Source organism: Aptenodytes forsteri, unplaced genomic scaffold (assembly GCF_000699145.1).
Source record: "Aptenodytes forsteri isolate BGI_AS27 unplaced genomic scaffold, ASM69914v1 Scaffold294, whole genome shotgun sequence".
NCBI classification, from domain to species: Eukaryota; Metazoa; Chordata; class Aves; order Sphenisciformes; family Spheniscidae; genus Aptenodytes; species Aptenodytes forsteri.
This window is the reverse complement of record NW_008795676.1, coordinates 445,743-458,660: the sequence shown is the minus strand read 5'-3', so window position 1 is coordinate 458,660 and position 12,918 is coordinate 445,743. Positions and strand designations below refer to the sequence as shown.

Genomic DNA, 12,918 nt, shown 5'->3' with positions numbered 1-12,918 from the left:
AACCGGGAAAAGGACCAGTCATGTAAAACTCACATGCTTGCAGACCAATTGGTGGGGGAGGAGAGATGCTGCATGGCCTGCTTGGGAGCAGAGCAGGGGGACAGGCTGCCTGGCAGGTGCCCACAGTGGCCAGCCAGAACCATCTCCTAGCCACCCACCCAGCTGACCAGCCAGCACGGTGTTTCGGCTGGGAGGCAGGCACTTTCCACCTCTACGCACAAACAACAGAATATGCTCTGAGGGGGTCAAAGAAATTGCCATAGTCTGTATGCTGATCCATTGATACTTACTACATTTTCCAGGAAAATCTTATCACCCAGACAAGATGCATTACGTTATGTGTATGAGACAACTTCTATTAATAAGTGAACTTTGCTCTTTTGTAAGGAAGCTTTCAGTTCTCTTATGTTGATGTTTTTACCCAGAAAGTAACTTCATGAACACCAGCATCAGCAACCTCATCCCACTGGGATACATCATCGTTGTTAAAATCACCGATTCTTGAAACTAATCTGATGTCTTGGGGAGAACAAGACTTTTTAGACGATCCACATGTGAACAGACATGGAAAATGCTTGCATAAAAATTCCTTTTTGAAAGCAAAAGTTTTTAACTAATCATTTTAATCTCTTAATCTCTATTCTTTTAAAAAAATTGAGAAAATATACTTGAGGTACTTTCTCCTCCGAAGTTCGAAATATTTCATTTAGAACAAACCTCCTTTTTCCTCAGAGATGCTTAAGCAGGTCACTTGAACAGCCCTGGAGAACATGTTTTAAGAAAGAAGCAAAAGCACAATAATGCTTTCCAAACTAGGTTTAAAAAGGCAGATGTGAATTTTGTTCCATTTTGGACAAAATAAAGAAGAGTATACAAGAAACATGTACTCGAAGAGTACAACCAACAGAAAATGTAGGTTTTGATGTGCAGAGGGGACTACTTCCAGAAGACACAAGATCTTCTTTCGTATCGAGGCATTCTGGGTGATTGTATTAGTCTGGCCTGTAAATAGTGGCACTATTTTGTGTCCTTTTCTCTCCACCTCAAGAGCATATCGTAAAAAAAAAAACAAAACAAAAAAACCTTTCAAAGCACTTACCCTTTCAAGCACAATATTCTGAAGTTACATACCCATGCAGAAGCTCTCTAACAAATGAGAAACCTCAATCTAATGCTTCAGCAGGAGGGGCTCCAAGAGAGAAGTATAAAACTAGAAATACACACAGTAAAAAAGTACCAAGTACACACGTTTTAATTCATCACAGCAATTCTGCCATACGGAGTAACAAAGAGGGTCATGTGCTTGTATTGAGTGCAAGGCCAAACAGGTACAAGATAGAATGGAATGTCACCTGAGAGAAGGTCTAATTTATGTGAGAGCTGCTTAGCAAATTAATTTGTCTACCTATTTATATGGGACTGTTCCTGCCATCTCCAAGTGTATTCGACAGGTGAAAGCCCATAAACTTGCCATTATCTAAAGTATATGGCCATGCATATATTTGATAACACTGTCTGCTATAATGTGAGGTATCAAAAAACCACTTCAAGGTTTCGCAATGCTTAAGACACTGACCTATTAAACTAAATTTCACTTAACCTGGGGCTAAGAAATATGTAGGCAGTGATTGAAAGTTCTTACATTACCCATAGAGCTCTTAGGTGGCCAAATCACCCTCTGTTCTCAAGAAAGCCAATTTGCTCTGATGATTCACAACCTGTTTTGAATTGACAATCACCAGTGCTTCCTCCCAACTGTATGTGGTAATTTCTTAAGCAGAGTACCACTCTCTAGGGATACAATTTGAATTTTTTTTTTTTAAATTTCATTTTGACCAGAGTGTGAAACAACAGATGACCAAAATTTGTACACTGCTCTGGAAAAAGGCTATTACAGTGCATTTAACAAAGCTGTCAGAAAAAAGTGCATTAAATAACAACAATGGACCTCAAAGAAATTAACTGTATCTCTTTATTGTTAACCAATGAATGTTATCCAAAATAGTAGATGTAATTGTAGCTTAATTGTACAACACAAAACATGATGCTAAAGGAAAAAGCATGTGGAAAATTACTTCACCAAGTAATCATTAAATGTATTCTTAGTATTTCCGCACCAGTAAGTGTTCCCAACTGCTGGTGACAGCAGCTATTACCACTTTGTTCACTGTGAAAATCTGTATTACAAATGGTTGTTCCTGGTTGTTTAGGAAAAAAAACAATAAATCACACAGCTTTATAAATGGATCTAATCCATTTAGCCCTACTCTATATATTGCAGATTTATGAACAGCAAACTTTACTGGTATTTTTTCCCAACACTGAAACTGATGTATCAGTGTTAGTGCACACTTTCCAGGGAAAAAATGAAAACTCACTGGAAGCACAGTATTTCACCTGCTATGGCAAACTGTTCGAATACTTCAGAAATTTGCTTAAGCTTCAGTGTATGAAGGCTGTGAAACAAAAACTGTTCTTACAATGCACTGCAAGTAGAAACACCAACTTCCACCGAGCAGCATTTTGAAGCATGTGCACACCATCTGCACATCAGTCTTCAAGGTCAACCAGATATGTTTAGCCCCACAAACCAAAAATATATTAATGTATCTTTATTTTATTTTCATGATGTCACCCCACATAGCCAACCTTTAACTCCGCAAAATAAAAAAAAAATAGTTGGACTGTTCATAAGAAATTTAAATCTATTGTGCATGAAAAAAATGTTTAATAAAATGGCAAATTTTAATAGATAAGTGTAAATTTATGAGTGCATAATATCAAACAGAAAAGAGCTGAACCATCCTCAGAGAAAGCAGGGTTCTTCCACTGTAGATATTTACTAGGGTACTATAACAGAAAGGATAACTGCAGTCCACATTATCTGTAAAGGTATTTCTAAAGTTCAATTTCTAAGCAAATTTCTCAAAAAAAGTAGGTCTCCTTTTCAAGAGGGAAAGGACTTAATAACAATGATCTGACATCAGATATGACAATTACAATACTAGCTTCACTGAAAACTGAAGCTACAAACACTTTTACTCCAATTCTGGGAACTTTCACTTTGTATTTGGAAACCCAAAACCAAAACCAACTCACACACACATTCTACACCCCTCCCAGGAGACAGGATACCAGTGACAGGTTACAGCTTTAAAACACACAAGATGCTTTTACAATTTAAACTCAACAAAAGGCAGTTAGACAGTAATTAGCACTATAAATCCATCTTAAAGTAAAACAACATCCTAGGAGTAAGGGCTCCTAGCATTCTATGATATCACTGTGTAGCAATAGCCAATTTAAACAGTTTTTTTCATGGTGTTTGAAGGACCAGTCATCATGTATATAGTAGTGAGGTAGGATACTGTCCCCTCCCTGGGACTGATGTTTTCATATGCTCCCTTGCCAGAAAGGTCCAGGTCTCCCTACTGCAAATAAAATAATTACAAGCAAATAGCACATGAAGCTTCGTTTGGGTTTTATTGTTTGTTTGGTTTTTTTTCTTTTTTTTTCCCCTTCGCTGCATTAGAACATTTTGCACATCTAAAAATCACCTAGGAAAAGCAATACTTATTCAAGCCTATCAGCAGCCACGTGCTGCCCACAGGTAGTGTTCCATTTAAAATTATTTCCTGGAACTACCACCTGCTATCCAGACCTTTGTGAACAGGTAGGCAAAGAAAACCATCAATGATGACAGGACATGAAACACCAAAGAATTTCACTTGGTAGAAAAAAAACAAAATTGAAAGTCAGCAATATCAAACTTTTAATGGTGTAGCTACATTGAAAAATGTAATTTCAAACTTCATACTGAAATAGTACCTATCCAGTTTAGGTTCAGCTCCATTCTTCTTTCTATTTCTTAATGTTTAAGCAATACATACACTTGTCAGTCATTATATACTTCACATCAGTTTCCAAAGCAAAAATATGAAACAACGAAACTGAAAACATGATGGGGAGAAAAAACTGCTATCATTCTCCACACCCTCCCCCCCAATAAGCTAGGGATGACAGACTGCCTTACTGTTGAATAGCTTCCCCTAAATTTGTCTTCTAGCCACTGTAGTCAAACTGGTATTAAGTGCTTTGGCAAAATGGGGTGCAATCCATCAAATCTGCAAAGGCCTGCTTTTTTTCTCTGTTGGTGGTTCAGCTTTACGAGGAACATATATGCAAAATAACAGCTCTCACATTGCTTCAAACTCATCAATACGCTGCTTTGTATTGCCTTGTCGGATTTGTCGAAGAGTCTTGTACTTATCACGGCCTGCTTTAACATTCTCAGCATGAAGGACATCATTTTGTGTTTTCTTGGTTTCATCTCTGGCTTGAGCCAACTCAGAACTTAAAGCCTGTTGAATAAAATATTTGCATTTAAGCGCTTTGACTAATCTTTTAATGATTCTGGAATTTCTGATAAGAACTATTCTACAACTTGGATAAGGATTTCTTGAATGCCAACCTATGAAACACTCGTTGTGCTGTTCAGTAACTCAGGTTGTGAGGTCTATCAGAAAGACTGCAGGAGGAAAGAGGAGGAGAGCATAGGATTCTTTCCTTACATAAGTGTGGGCATCAAACTGGGGGGGGTGGGGGAAGGCCTCATACCATAACATCCAAAAAGAAAGGGACCAGCAGGATAAAGCAGGAGAATGACCTTATTTTTCAATTTCTGCTTGACTAAAGACAGCTCTTATTTATCTCCCTGTTCTTGTTCAGTGATTGGCCAAGCAGAAAGGGTATTACACGTACACACTACTAAGATGTTGCTGCCAGAGAAAGAAGCAGCTTTCCATTTCTTTTATTTCCTTCCCAAATAGACATTTCATAACAAGGCAAAGGGTTACCACTAACATAGATTATTATACTTTGAGGGGTAAAACTAGTCTAGGAGGAAATGCTCCATTTCAGGGAAATAAGATTAATCCAAAATGGGCGTAATTCAGTTTTTGCATTTACAATGTCTGTGAATGACTGCAAGGAAACACAAATATTATTAAGCAAGCATCTGTTCATACCACTTAATGAATTTCAGTGTTGAGAAAGGAAAGCATTATGTTTTAACGTTCGGTGTCCTGGACATTATATAATTATTAGAAATGTTTACTGGCCAATGTGACAACATACTAATAATTTTAAGCTATAAAGCACAATCTAACATCCAGTCTTTCTATATATTCTACTTCTAGAACACTGTGAATGATATTGGTTGGTGAAATAGTAATAAACCTAGCAAGTGATAAAAAGGCTGTTTCCTTGACACACTGTAATTTCAATGAGATTTTTGACAAAAACAGAATGAAAACCAAAAGCCTGAATTATGTTGATATAACTATGAATTTTCATTACCTGGAGCTGTTTCTTAACACGTTCATTTTTCTGTGTTTCTGTTACCCGTTCTTCCTCACTCCTGTGATTCATGACACCATCAGAAGACAGTTCTGCACTGGCTTCAGCATTGTTCTCATCATGTTCATCGTGTTCATTCTCTGTTGGAGGAATAACTGGTGGGGGAGGAGGTGGAGGAGGAGCAGACATCACAGATTTCAGTTCTTCTTTGGTCTTTTCCAAGTCCTCTTGGGCTGCAAAAGCCTAAATATAGTGAACAGTATTTAGCGTTTTATAAAATGATTTATGAATAGTCAGAAAAATAAAAATAAATATTTGAGATGTTTTCAGACACATGGAAACTGTCCTTTATAAATGACGTGACTAGCTTACGCACTGGAAATCGTCAAATAGGAATACAGAGTAAAAAAGATATGACTCAAAACCAGCTGTACCGAGTCCAGCTAATTCCAGCAATAGACAAGAAAAGAGTGAGAGAATAGGGCAGTCATACTGCTTTCCAACTTTCCTAGCCTCCTGAAATTTGAGGCTCAGGGACTTCCTAAATCAAAGGTGATGTCTTTGGATATCATATTCAACCAGAACTTACAAGAATTTCTTCAATCACTTTTTGAACCTGTGCACACAATTAGTATTCACATCCCATAGCTAATTACAGATTTTGTGAAAAAAAATACTATTTTGCTTTAAACTATTGTCTAGTTGCATTTGATGTGCCTTTGTTCTGGTTCATCTTTTCACCACCACTCATGATTTTATACATCTCCCTCCTGAGGTGTTTTCTTTTCCAACATGAAGCTCCAATCTATTTCATCACCATTCGTAAGGAAGCCATTTCAAATCTTTGACCATACCTTTGTGATGAGAATTTCCCCCCCTTCATGGCTATTTAATATTAAGAAATGAGTTAAATAGAAGTATAGGCTGGCTTCAGTAGACTGGAGAACAAAAACCTTTAAGAAAGGCTTCTCTGAAGCCTAAGGGAAAGAGAGATTCAATCCCATGGACTTCCAGTAGAATTTCTGCACCCATCTCCCTTAGTTGCTTTGAAGTTCTGACTTCACACAGCACGAGCTCATTACTTTGTGCTGCCATTCTGAGGCTTCCTCTTCTTTCTTTTTCTTGGCTTCCTCTAGAAGTGCAATCTTGGCAGTGAATTCAGCAAGTTCTGCTGCCTGAAACAAACAAAAAATGAAGTAGAAGTTTTAATTTGGTATCATTTTAGCTCTGCAGTGGAAGAAAGCAGAGCCTTTGCTGTGATCTCACTTGAAAAGAGTTAGTTACCATCCATCACTTCTCTGCTAAAAATAGAAATTTTAAGCATATATAACAGAGGGAATGAATCAGTACTCTTGCCTGATGGAAATAAGTCCAGGGAAAAAAAAAAAAAAATTATCTTCTGCACTTCCAAAGCTTGCTGGGAAAGAGCGAGCTGTAGTTACAAATTAGCATTTGGGGCTGTTTCAGTTTAACACAGCTTTAACAATTCCACTAATAAGATTATAAACCAGAATCATAATCTCAGTACTATATTAAGCTAAATCTTGCCTTCAGAATTGTGTGCTAAGTTTACAGAAGATCAAAAGCTGTTTTCTAGTTGAGAAATCATTTCTTCTTCTATTTTCGTGCCTTTCTCAGTTATTATGCGCAAATCTTGAATTAGAAGTAGTCTAGCACAGAATGTGAGAAGATACTGTAACTGCTGGAAATAGAGGGGAAAAAACCCAACAAAAAACTCCAAACAAACAAACACCCACCCACCCCAGTGTCACTAACTCCCCACCACCACCATCAAGCTTCAGAACAGGCCTGCTTCAGAGAACAGGCTTCCCAGTGGACTGCAGAAGGAAGCTACTCTTGTTCTCAGCTGGATAAGCCTGACACTATTAGAAAGAGAACGTAGCGGGTGTTGTCAGTCTGAAATGCCTACTTCATCATTTAATTTCCTACAGACCCAGAGTTTGTTTTTTTTTTCTTGCAAGTAGTGGCAAATTTAATGTAGTTTTCTAAAAACATTCCCACAACAATCTGTAACGGTATTTCACATACTTTTGTCTGTGTTTCAATGTACTTGTCCATTTGACAAAATAGATATAACCAAGAATAAAGGCTAAATTTTCAACTGCCTTTTTCAATTTGTTTCAAAATAGGGTTAAAGCTTCTTACTAGCTGCTCCTGGTTCTTCATTTGATCAGCTGCCTGCTTAGCTAGAGCAGCCTTAGCTTCTTCAGCTGCTCGACGCTCTTTTTCCAGGCGCTCTGCTTCCTCTTTTGCACGCTTTCGTTCTTGATCCAGTTCTAGAGCTCTTCTAGTCTGTTCCTCTAGCTCTGCCAAAAGGAAAGTTTGCAGACAAGATATCACTACCTAGCTCTTCGTCATATGTAACACAGGTAACAGCTGTAACATGCTCAAAATAAAGTAACCTAGAAAGCTGACAAAGATTTACAAGGCTGCCTCAAGCTAAGAAGAGCTGTTGAGCATGTTACCTGAAGCTATGCTTCATGTCTGATTCACACACCCCCCAGACATACTTTGGATATACTTCATCTCACCTGACAGTTCTGACAGGCCAGTGCTTCAGAAAATTACCACCTCACTGATAAAACTAAACACTCAAATATATGTACATATACATGCATATGCACCCTCACTCTTACTACTGAGGAGATTTTATATACGTTAAATCACACTCTCTTACAGTAAAGAAAACCAAAAAAACTCTTCTACTCTATTGAAATGCCTGACAAAGATTTCTTAATTGCAACAGACAAGTGCCTCCAGCAAAATGACCTAAGACCCACTGGAAGGGTCAGAAAAATTCTCCACAGAGCAGAGCCAAAAAGGTGCAAACAGGAAAATTTTAAATCAAGGGAGGGATAATAGTTGTCTAGCTGCCTGGTTAGCAAAATATTGCAATCTAAAGGGCAGAACTCTGAGTGAAATAGGAAGAAGTAATGATCTTCCTGCAAGGTAAGGTTTGCACAGGCAAAATACATGCCTTTTATGTGCAAAATGAAGCAACTATGAAAAAAGTCTTTCTGAAGCTCCTTGCTGATTCTAATGATAAATTTTCCACTATGTTTTTGTCTATGCATAGCTGCCATAGATTCCTTCACCAGAAAACCTAAAACAGCTGCTCAGTTATTGTAACTATCCATTTGCCCTTCACCATATGCTTTAATACTAAAAAAGCATCTCCCCAGGTATGCTGACACATGCTTAATCTTTGCACTTGTAGTTCTAAGTAGGTCTCATGTAATCAATACTCTTCAGTTGGTTTCCCAGGCCTACCGCTTCAGTTATAAAATGAAATGAACAGCATTACCAGTATGTGGAGTTGTACAAATGCAGTACTTAGAAAATTAAATAAAATGCATAAATATTTAAACACACTACTCAAACAAAATCTTCCTGTGAAGATGGAGAACACTTAACTACCAAGGCAACTACGGAACGCAGACACCATTTATATAAACACTTTTCCATATGTGAATAGAAGGCTAAAGAGACCAGCGACACATGAGCATTGTGTATTGCATCAGAAGTTGGGCTATATTGCTTACAAAAGTTACGAGAAAATGTACATTGTTAAATCTTTAGAATCACCCTGACACTGTTTTGTCTTGGGCTAAATAGCTCTCCCTTAAACAATTCCAAGGCACAGTTTGTACGTTACCTGTCTGGATGTGTCCAACCTGTTCTGCATTGAAAGACTGAAAAATATGGGGGGAGAGCTAGAGAACAGTGCCAGGCATATGTAATTTATTTGCATAGGTTTAGTCAGTGATTCTGTTTATCGTGCCTGAAGCCAACAGTTATGAACAGAAGAGAGGAACAGAACTTTTACAAATGTGAACCAAACCTGAAGCAAAAAAAGGACATGGAGAGGAGGGACTGGGAAGTAGTGGAAGCAGGGACTCTGGGACTCTACAGGGTGGTTCAACACAAAGAACTGATAGGTGAAACTACGTTTATTCACTAAAATCTGAGAAGATTTTAATTTTAAAATTCTCAAATCTTACAAGGGAATAGGAAAATGAAGGAACAAGGAATTTCCAAATTAAAAGCTAAATTCAACAGAATCCTAGAGGAAGGTACTTTGAATCTTCCTCTCTAATTTCCCTGCTTGCTCCAACTCCAGGTTTTCAGTACTTTAAGCATTTCATAATTCTGAGTTGAAATGTGTACGCATTAATTTCCTTTTTATTAAAGAAAATCAAAACTTTTGCTGTATTAGGAATTGGTTTTATACTACAAATATACACACATACACACACCCCCCAAACTCTTAACACTGAAAAAGAATCTCTCCTCTTAAGCTAAATAATACATCACTAAATTCTTGTTATTCTGAGTAAAATAAATTTTAAAAAACAAAACAAAAAACCCCACACATACCAGAACAACTGTGGAACTGAACTACTCAACTGAACTAAATATTGTCATCAGATATAAGAAATGCAGGACCAGTAAGAGCTCACCTTTCTGAGCTTTCATTGTTTGTTCCTCAATTTGTCTTAAGCGTTCCATTAATTCTTCCTTTTCACGCTCTATTCTTTCCTTTTCCTTTTCTGCTATCTCCCTTTTTTTCTTCTCATTTTCTAATTGTGCCCTGAAAAAAAATAGTAAAAGGGTTTTTTAACCTCAAACAGATTAAGTTCTACACTAAAGATGCTGGTAGCCTATTTTTCAGTTTACTCAGCTAACAGAGAAGCACATAATTTTAAATGTTTCCAATTCAGTTTACAATGCAAGAACCACCAAGCTTCTGTTTCAAAATACTGTACAGAAAAACAATTTATGAACAGAACTGATTAGCAGCCTTGGTTGTCGTTCAACCAGGTAAATCCACAATTATACATGCATTTTAGACATGGCTGATGTTTCACCTGGACTAGAAATGGCAACAGGTATTTTTTAAATATACAAAAGGTAAGTCATGACATTCTTCACTGAACTTGCTTTAAAGGTTCACCTGTGGAGTATAAAAGTCCCTAAGAATCAAGCAACAGAGAGTTAAGACTGTTTCACAAAAACATAATGAGAAACAACGGTACAGGTACTATTACTATGCTGAAAGCTCAAAAAAGATACGGCTTTCTATTAAGACAGGTGAGCCACGCCAACCCACACACCTGCTTACATATTACAGAAAGAAAAGCATCTCTCTCTTCTAGAATGGTAAGATGTCTGATATTCTATGACTTAGTTTTCTTAAAAGGGTAGAAGAATTTTTTTTGTTTCATGGAAGTTTGTTAATTACCTTTCCAATTGTTTCTGATGTTTCTCCTCTCTGGCTTGGGCCTTCATCTGTTGCACTTCAATTGTATCAGGTTTCCTCCTCCTCATGTACAATTCATGATTTCCCATACACAGTGCCAAAATTCGCTTGTTAATTCTCAGACGGGGTGCATAAAAAACAAAATCCTAGCAAAAATAATTGCAGCATACCCATTAATCTAAAGACTCAAAGCATTACTGCATGCTTGCATTTGTTAGATTTAAACTTACAAATATTTTGACATTCATCCTCTGAGCAACCCGACACCATAATCTATAAATCTAGTTACTGTAAGGAACTTGCAAGATAAATTCAAAATTACACCTGGATTCCTCCATGTGAAGGTTAGCTATTTTACACAAAATTATTTAAGCTTCTAAAAACGTGAAACAATTCTCTACTCTATTTCAGTAAGTTAGTTAACTGAAGAGTTTTGACCTAGAAAGTCTCATGAAATGTGCTCCTGTAATACAAAAAAAGAACAACAGAGGTGGGGGCCAGAGAATTTAGCATCTTACACTGTGGCTTTTCAACACATCACAAAATATTAGTTGACTTAAATTCAAAACAAAACAAAAACCCAAAACTTAAGAGTATCAACCAGAATGAAAAGAGAGAAAACAAACACCATACAGTAATCAAAATTTCCTTTTGATTACTGACTATTCTACCAAGAATAATAAACGTCACAAAATATTTACTCATGCCATAATACCAGAGCAAGTCCCTGCAGCTTAAATCTCTTCATATACAAAGGCATACTATTCTACACACTACTTACAGGGGCCTTTTTGTCAATTGGCTTTATGACAAATTTTTTGTCGTTAAAAGAGATGTTTCTTATTTCACTCCAAGGAAAACCAATCTTGGGTGTCAGCCTTCAAAGAGAAAAAGTTCTTATTAGAAGCAGCAAAGATGTGCATTTTATTTATGTCGACTAAGTCTTAACTCCGTACCATTTTCACTATCACACTTAATTACATTTACAAAACATAGCAACAGTTCAAGCATATTTTAGTAGACAATTTTTTTTTTACACTTTATTTCATCAAATTAATAAATTACATAATGAATAAATTACATGGCACTGTAACAGAAGGAATTTAGACATTTTAATTTGTGACTTATTCTACTATCATTAAATAAATGCTAAACATCACAATCATGTACTGAGTCTTTATAAGACATTGATCATTTTATTCCCAGTGAAAAGAATAACTATTGAAATTTGAGAAAAGTCTGACATTCTAAAGACTGAAATTGAATTCGCCTTCAGCAATGTTATACTTCAGTTTAACGTAAGATATGTGTTCTTACATTTCCAAAGTTCAAGGTAAATTTATTTCCCTTGCATCTTAATTAAAATAAATTCACTTCAGAAACCGTTACAATGTTATGCACCAACTGCATAACTTAAGTATTTTTCTCCATGAGCACAGAAAGTTTTTTCCATTTTATATTATCTTAATTACAAGCATTAGAAAATGTTTAAGTATTTGATTGCTAACTTTCGGGAGTTAAAGAATACCAAAAATTGGTTGATCGTTCAATCTGACCTGAACATTTTCTGAGTATTTCCTTCTTTCAGGAGTTATATTGCCATCTAATGGCAATTAAGGCTTACAGAATTTTGTTACAGAGCGTATACATTGAAAAGCATTAAGTTTCAGTTCAGTTGACAGCTGTTATCTGGTGTTTGACACATCACATTTAACATCAAATCACTGTGAAAGGACTGTTGACATCAGATACTACTAACAAGTGTTTGGAAAGAAACAAAAGAGTAAGTCTGTTCTGTTTTCAGATTCTTCAAGTTTTGTACATTTCAGCTTTATCCCTCCTTCAAGTAGGACAGAATCTTTGATCTCTTTATCAGGACACAAGATTCATCTACTTTCGTTGATGTCTAAAAGGTTCCACTTTTAGATACCAAAGTTCTTCATGCTTGTCCTGGTTTCAGCAGGGATAGAGTTAATTTCCTTCCTAGTAGCTGGTACAGTGCTGTGTTTTGGATTTAGGATGAGAACAAAGTTGATAACGCACTGATGTTTTAGTTGTTGCTAGGTAATGCTTACACTAGCCAAGGACTTTTCAGCTTCCCATGCTCTACCGACTGAGAAGGCTGGAGGTGCACAAGAAGCTGGGAGGGGGCACAGCCAAACTGGCCAAAGGGACATTCCATACCATGTGACGTCATGCTCAGTACATAAACTGGGGAAAGCTGGCCGGGGGGGCCACTGCTCGGGGACCGGCTGGGCATCGGTCAGCAGGTGGTAAGC

General features: G+C 37.0%; 1 protein-coding gene across 1 annotated transcript in view; it reads right to left on the bottom strand.

The window, feature by feature from the left end:
• Window positions 1-1,959: 1,959 nt before the first annotated feature.
• RDX (radixin) overlaps window positions 1,960-12,918 on the bottom strand; it is a 39,579-nt gene continuing 28,620 nt past the window's right edge. Inside the window, exons 8-14 of the mRNA XM_009282613.2 lie at window positions 11,421-11,517; window positions 10,622-10,785; window positions 9,840-9,970; window positions 7,525-7,685; window positions 6,441-6,533; window positions 5,359-5,601; window positions 1,960-4,361 (exon numbers count right to left, since the gene is read on the bottom strand). Of these exons, the coding sequence (XP_009280888.1) occupies window positions 4,197-4,361; window positions 5,359-5,601; window positions 6,441-6,533; window positions 7,525-7,685; window positions 9,840-9,970; window positions 10,622-10,785; window positions 11,421-11,517 (1,054 nt within the window). The 3' untranslated portion in view covers window positions 1,960-4,196. The remainder of the gene's footprint in view (window positions 4,362-5,358; window positions 5,602-6,440; window positions 6,534-7,524; window positions 7,686-9,839; window positions 9,971-10,621; window positions 10,786-11,420; window positions 11,518-12,918) is intronic.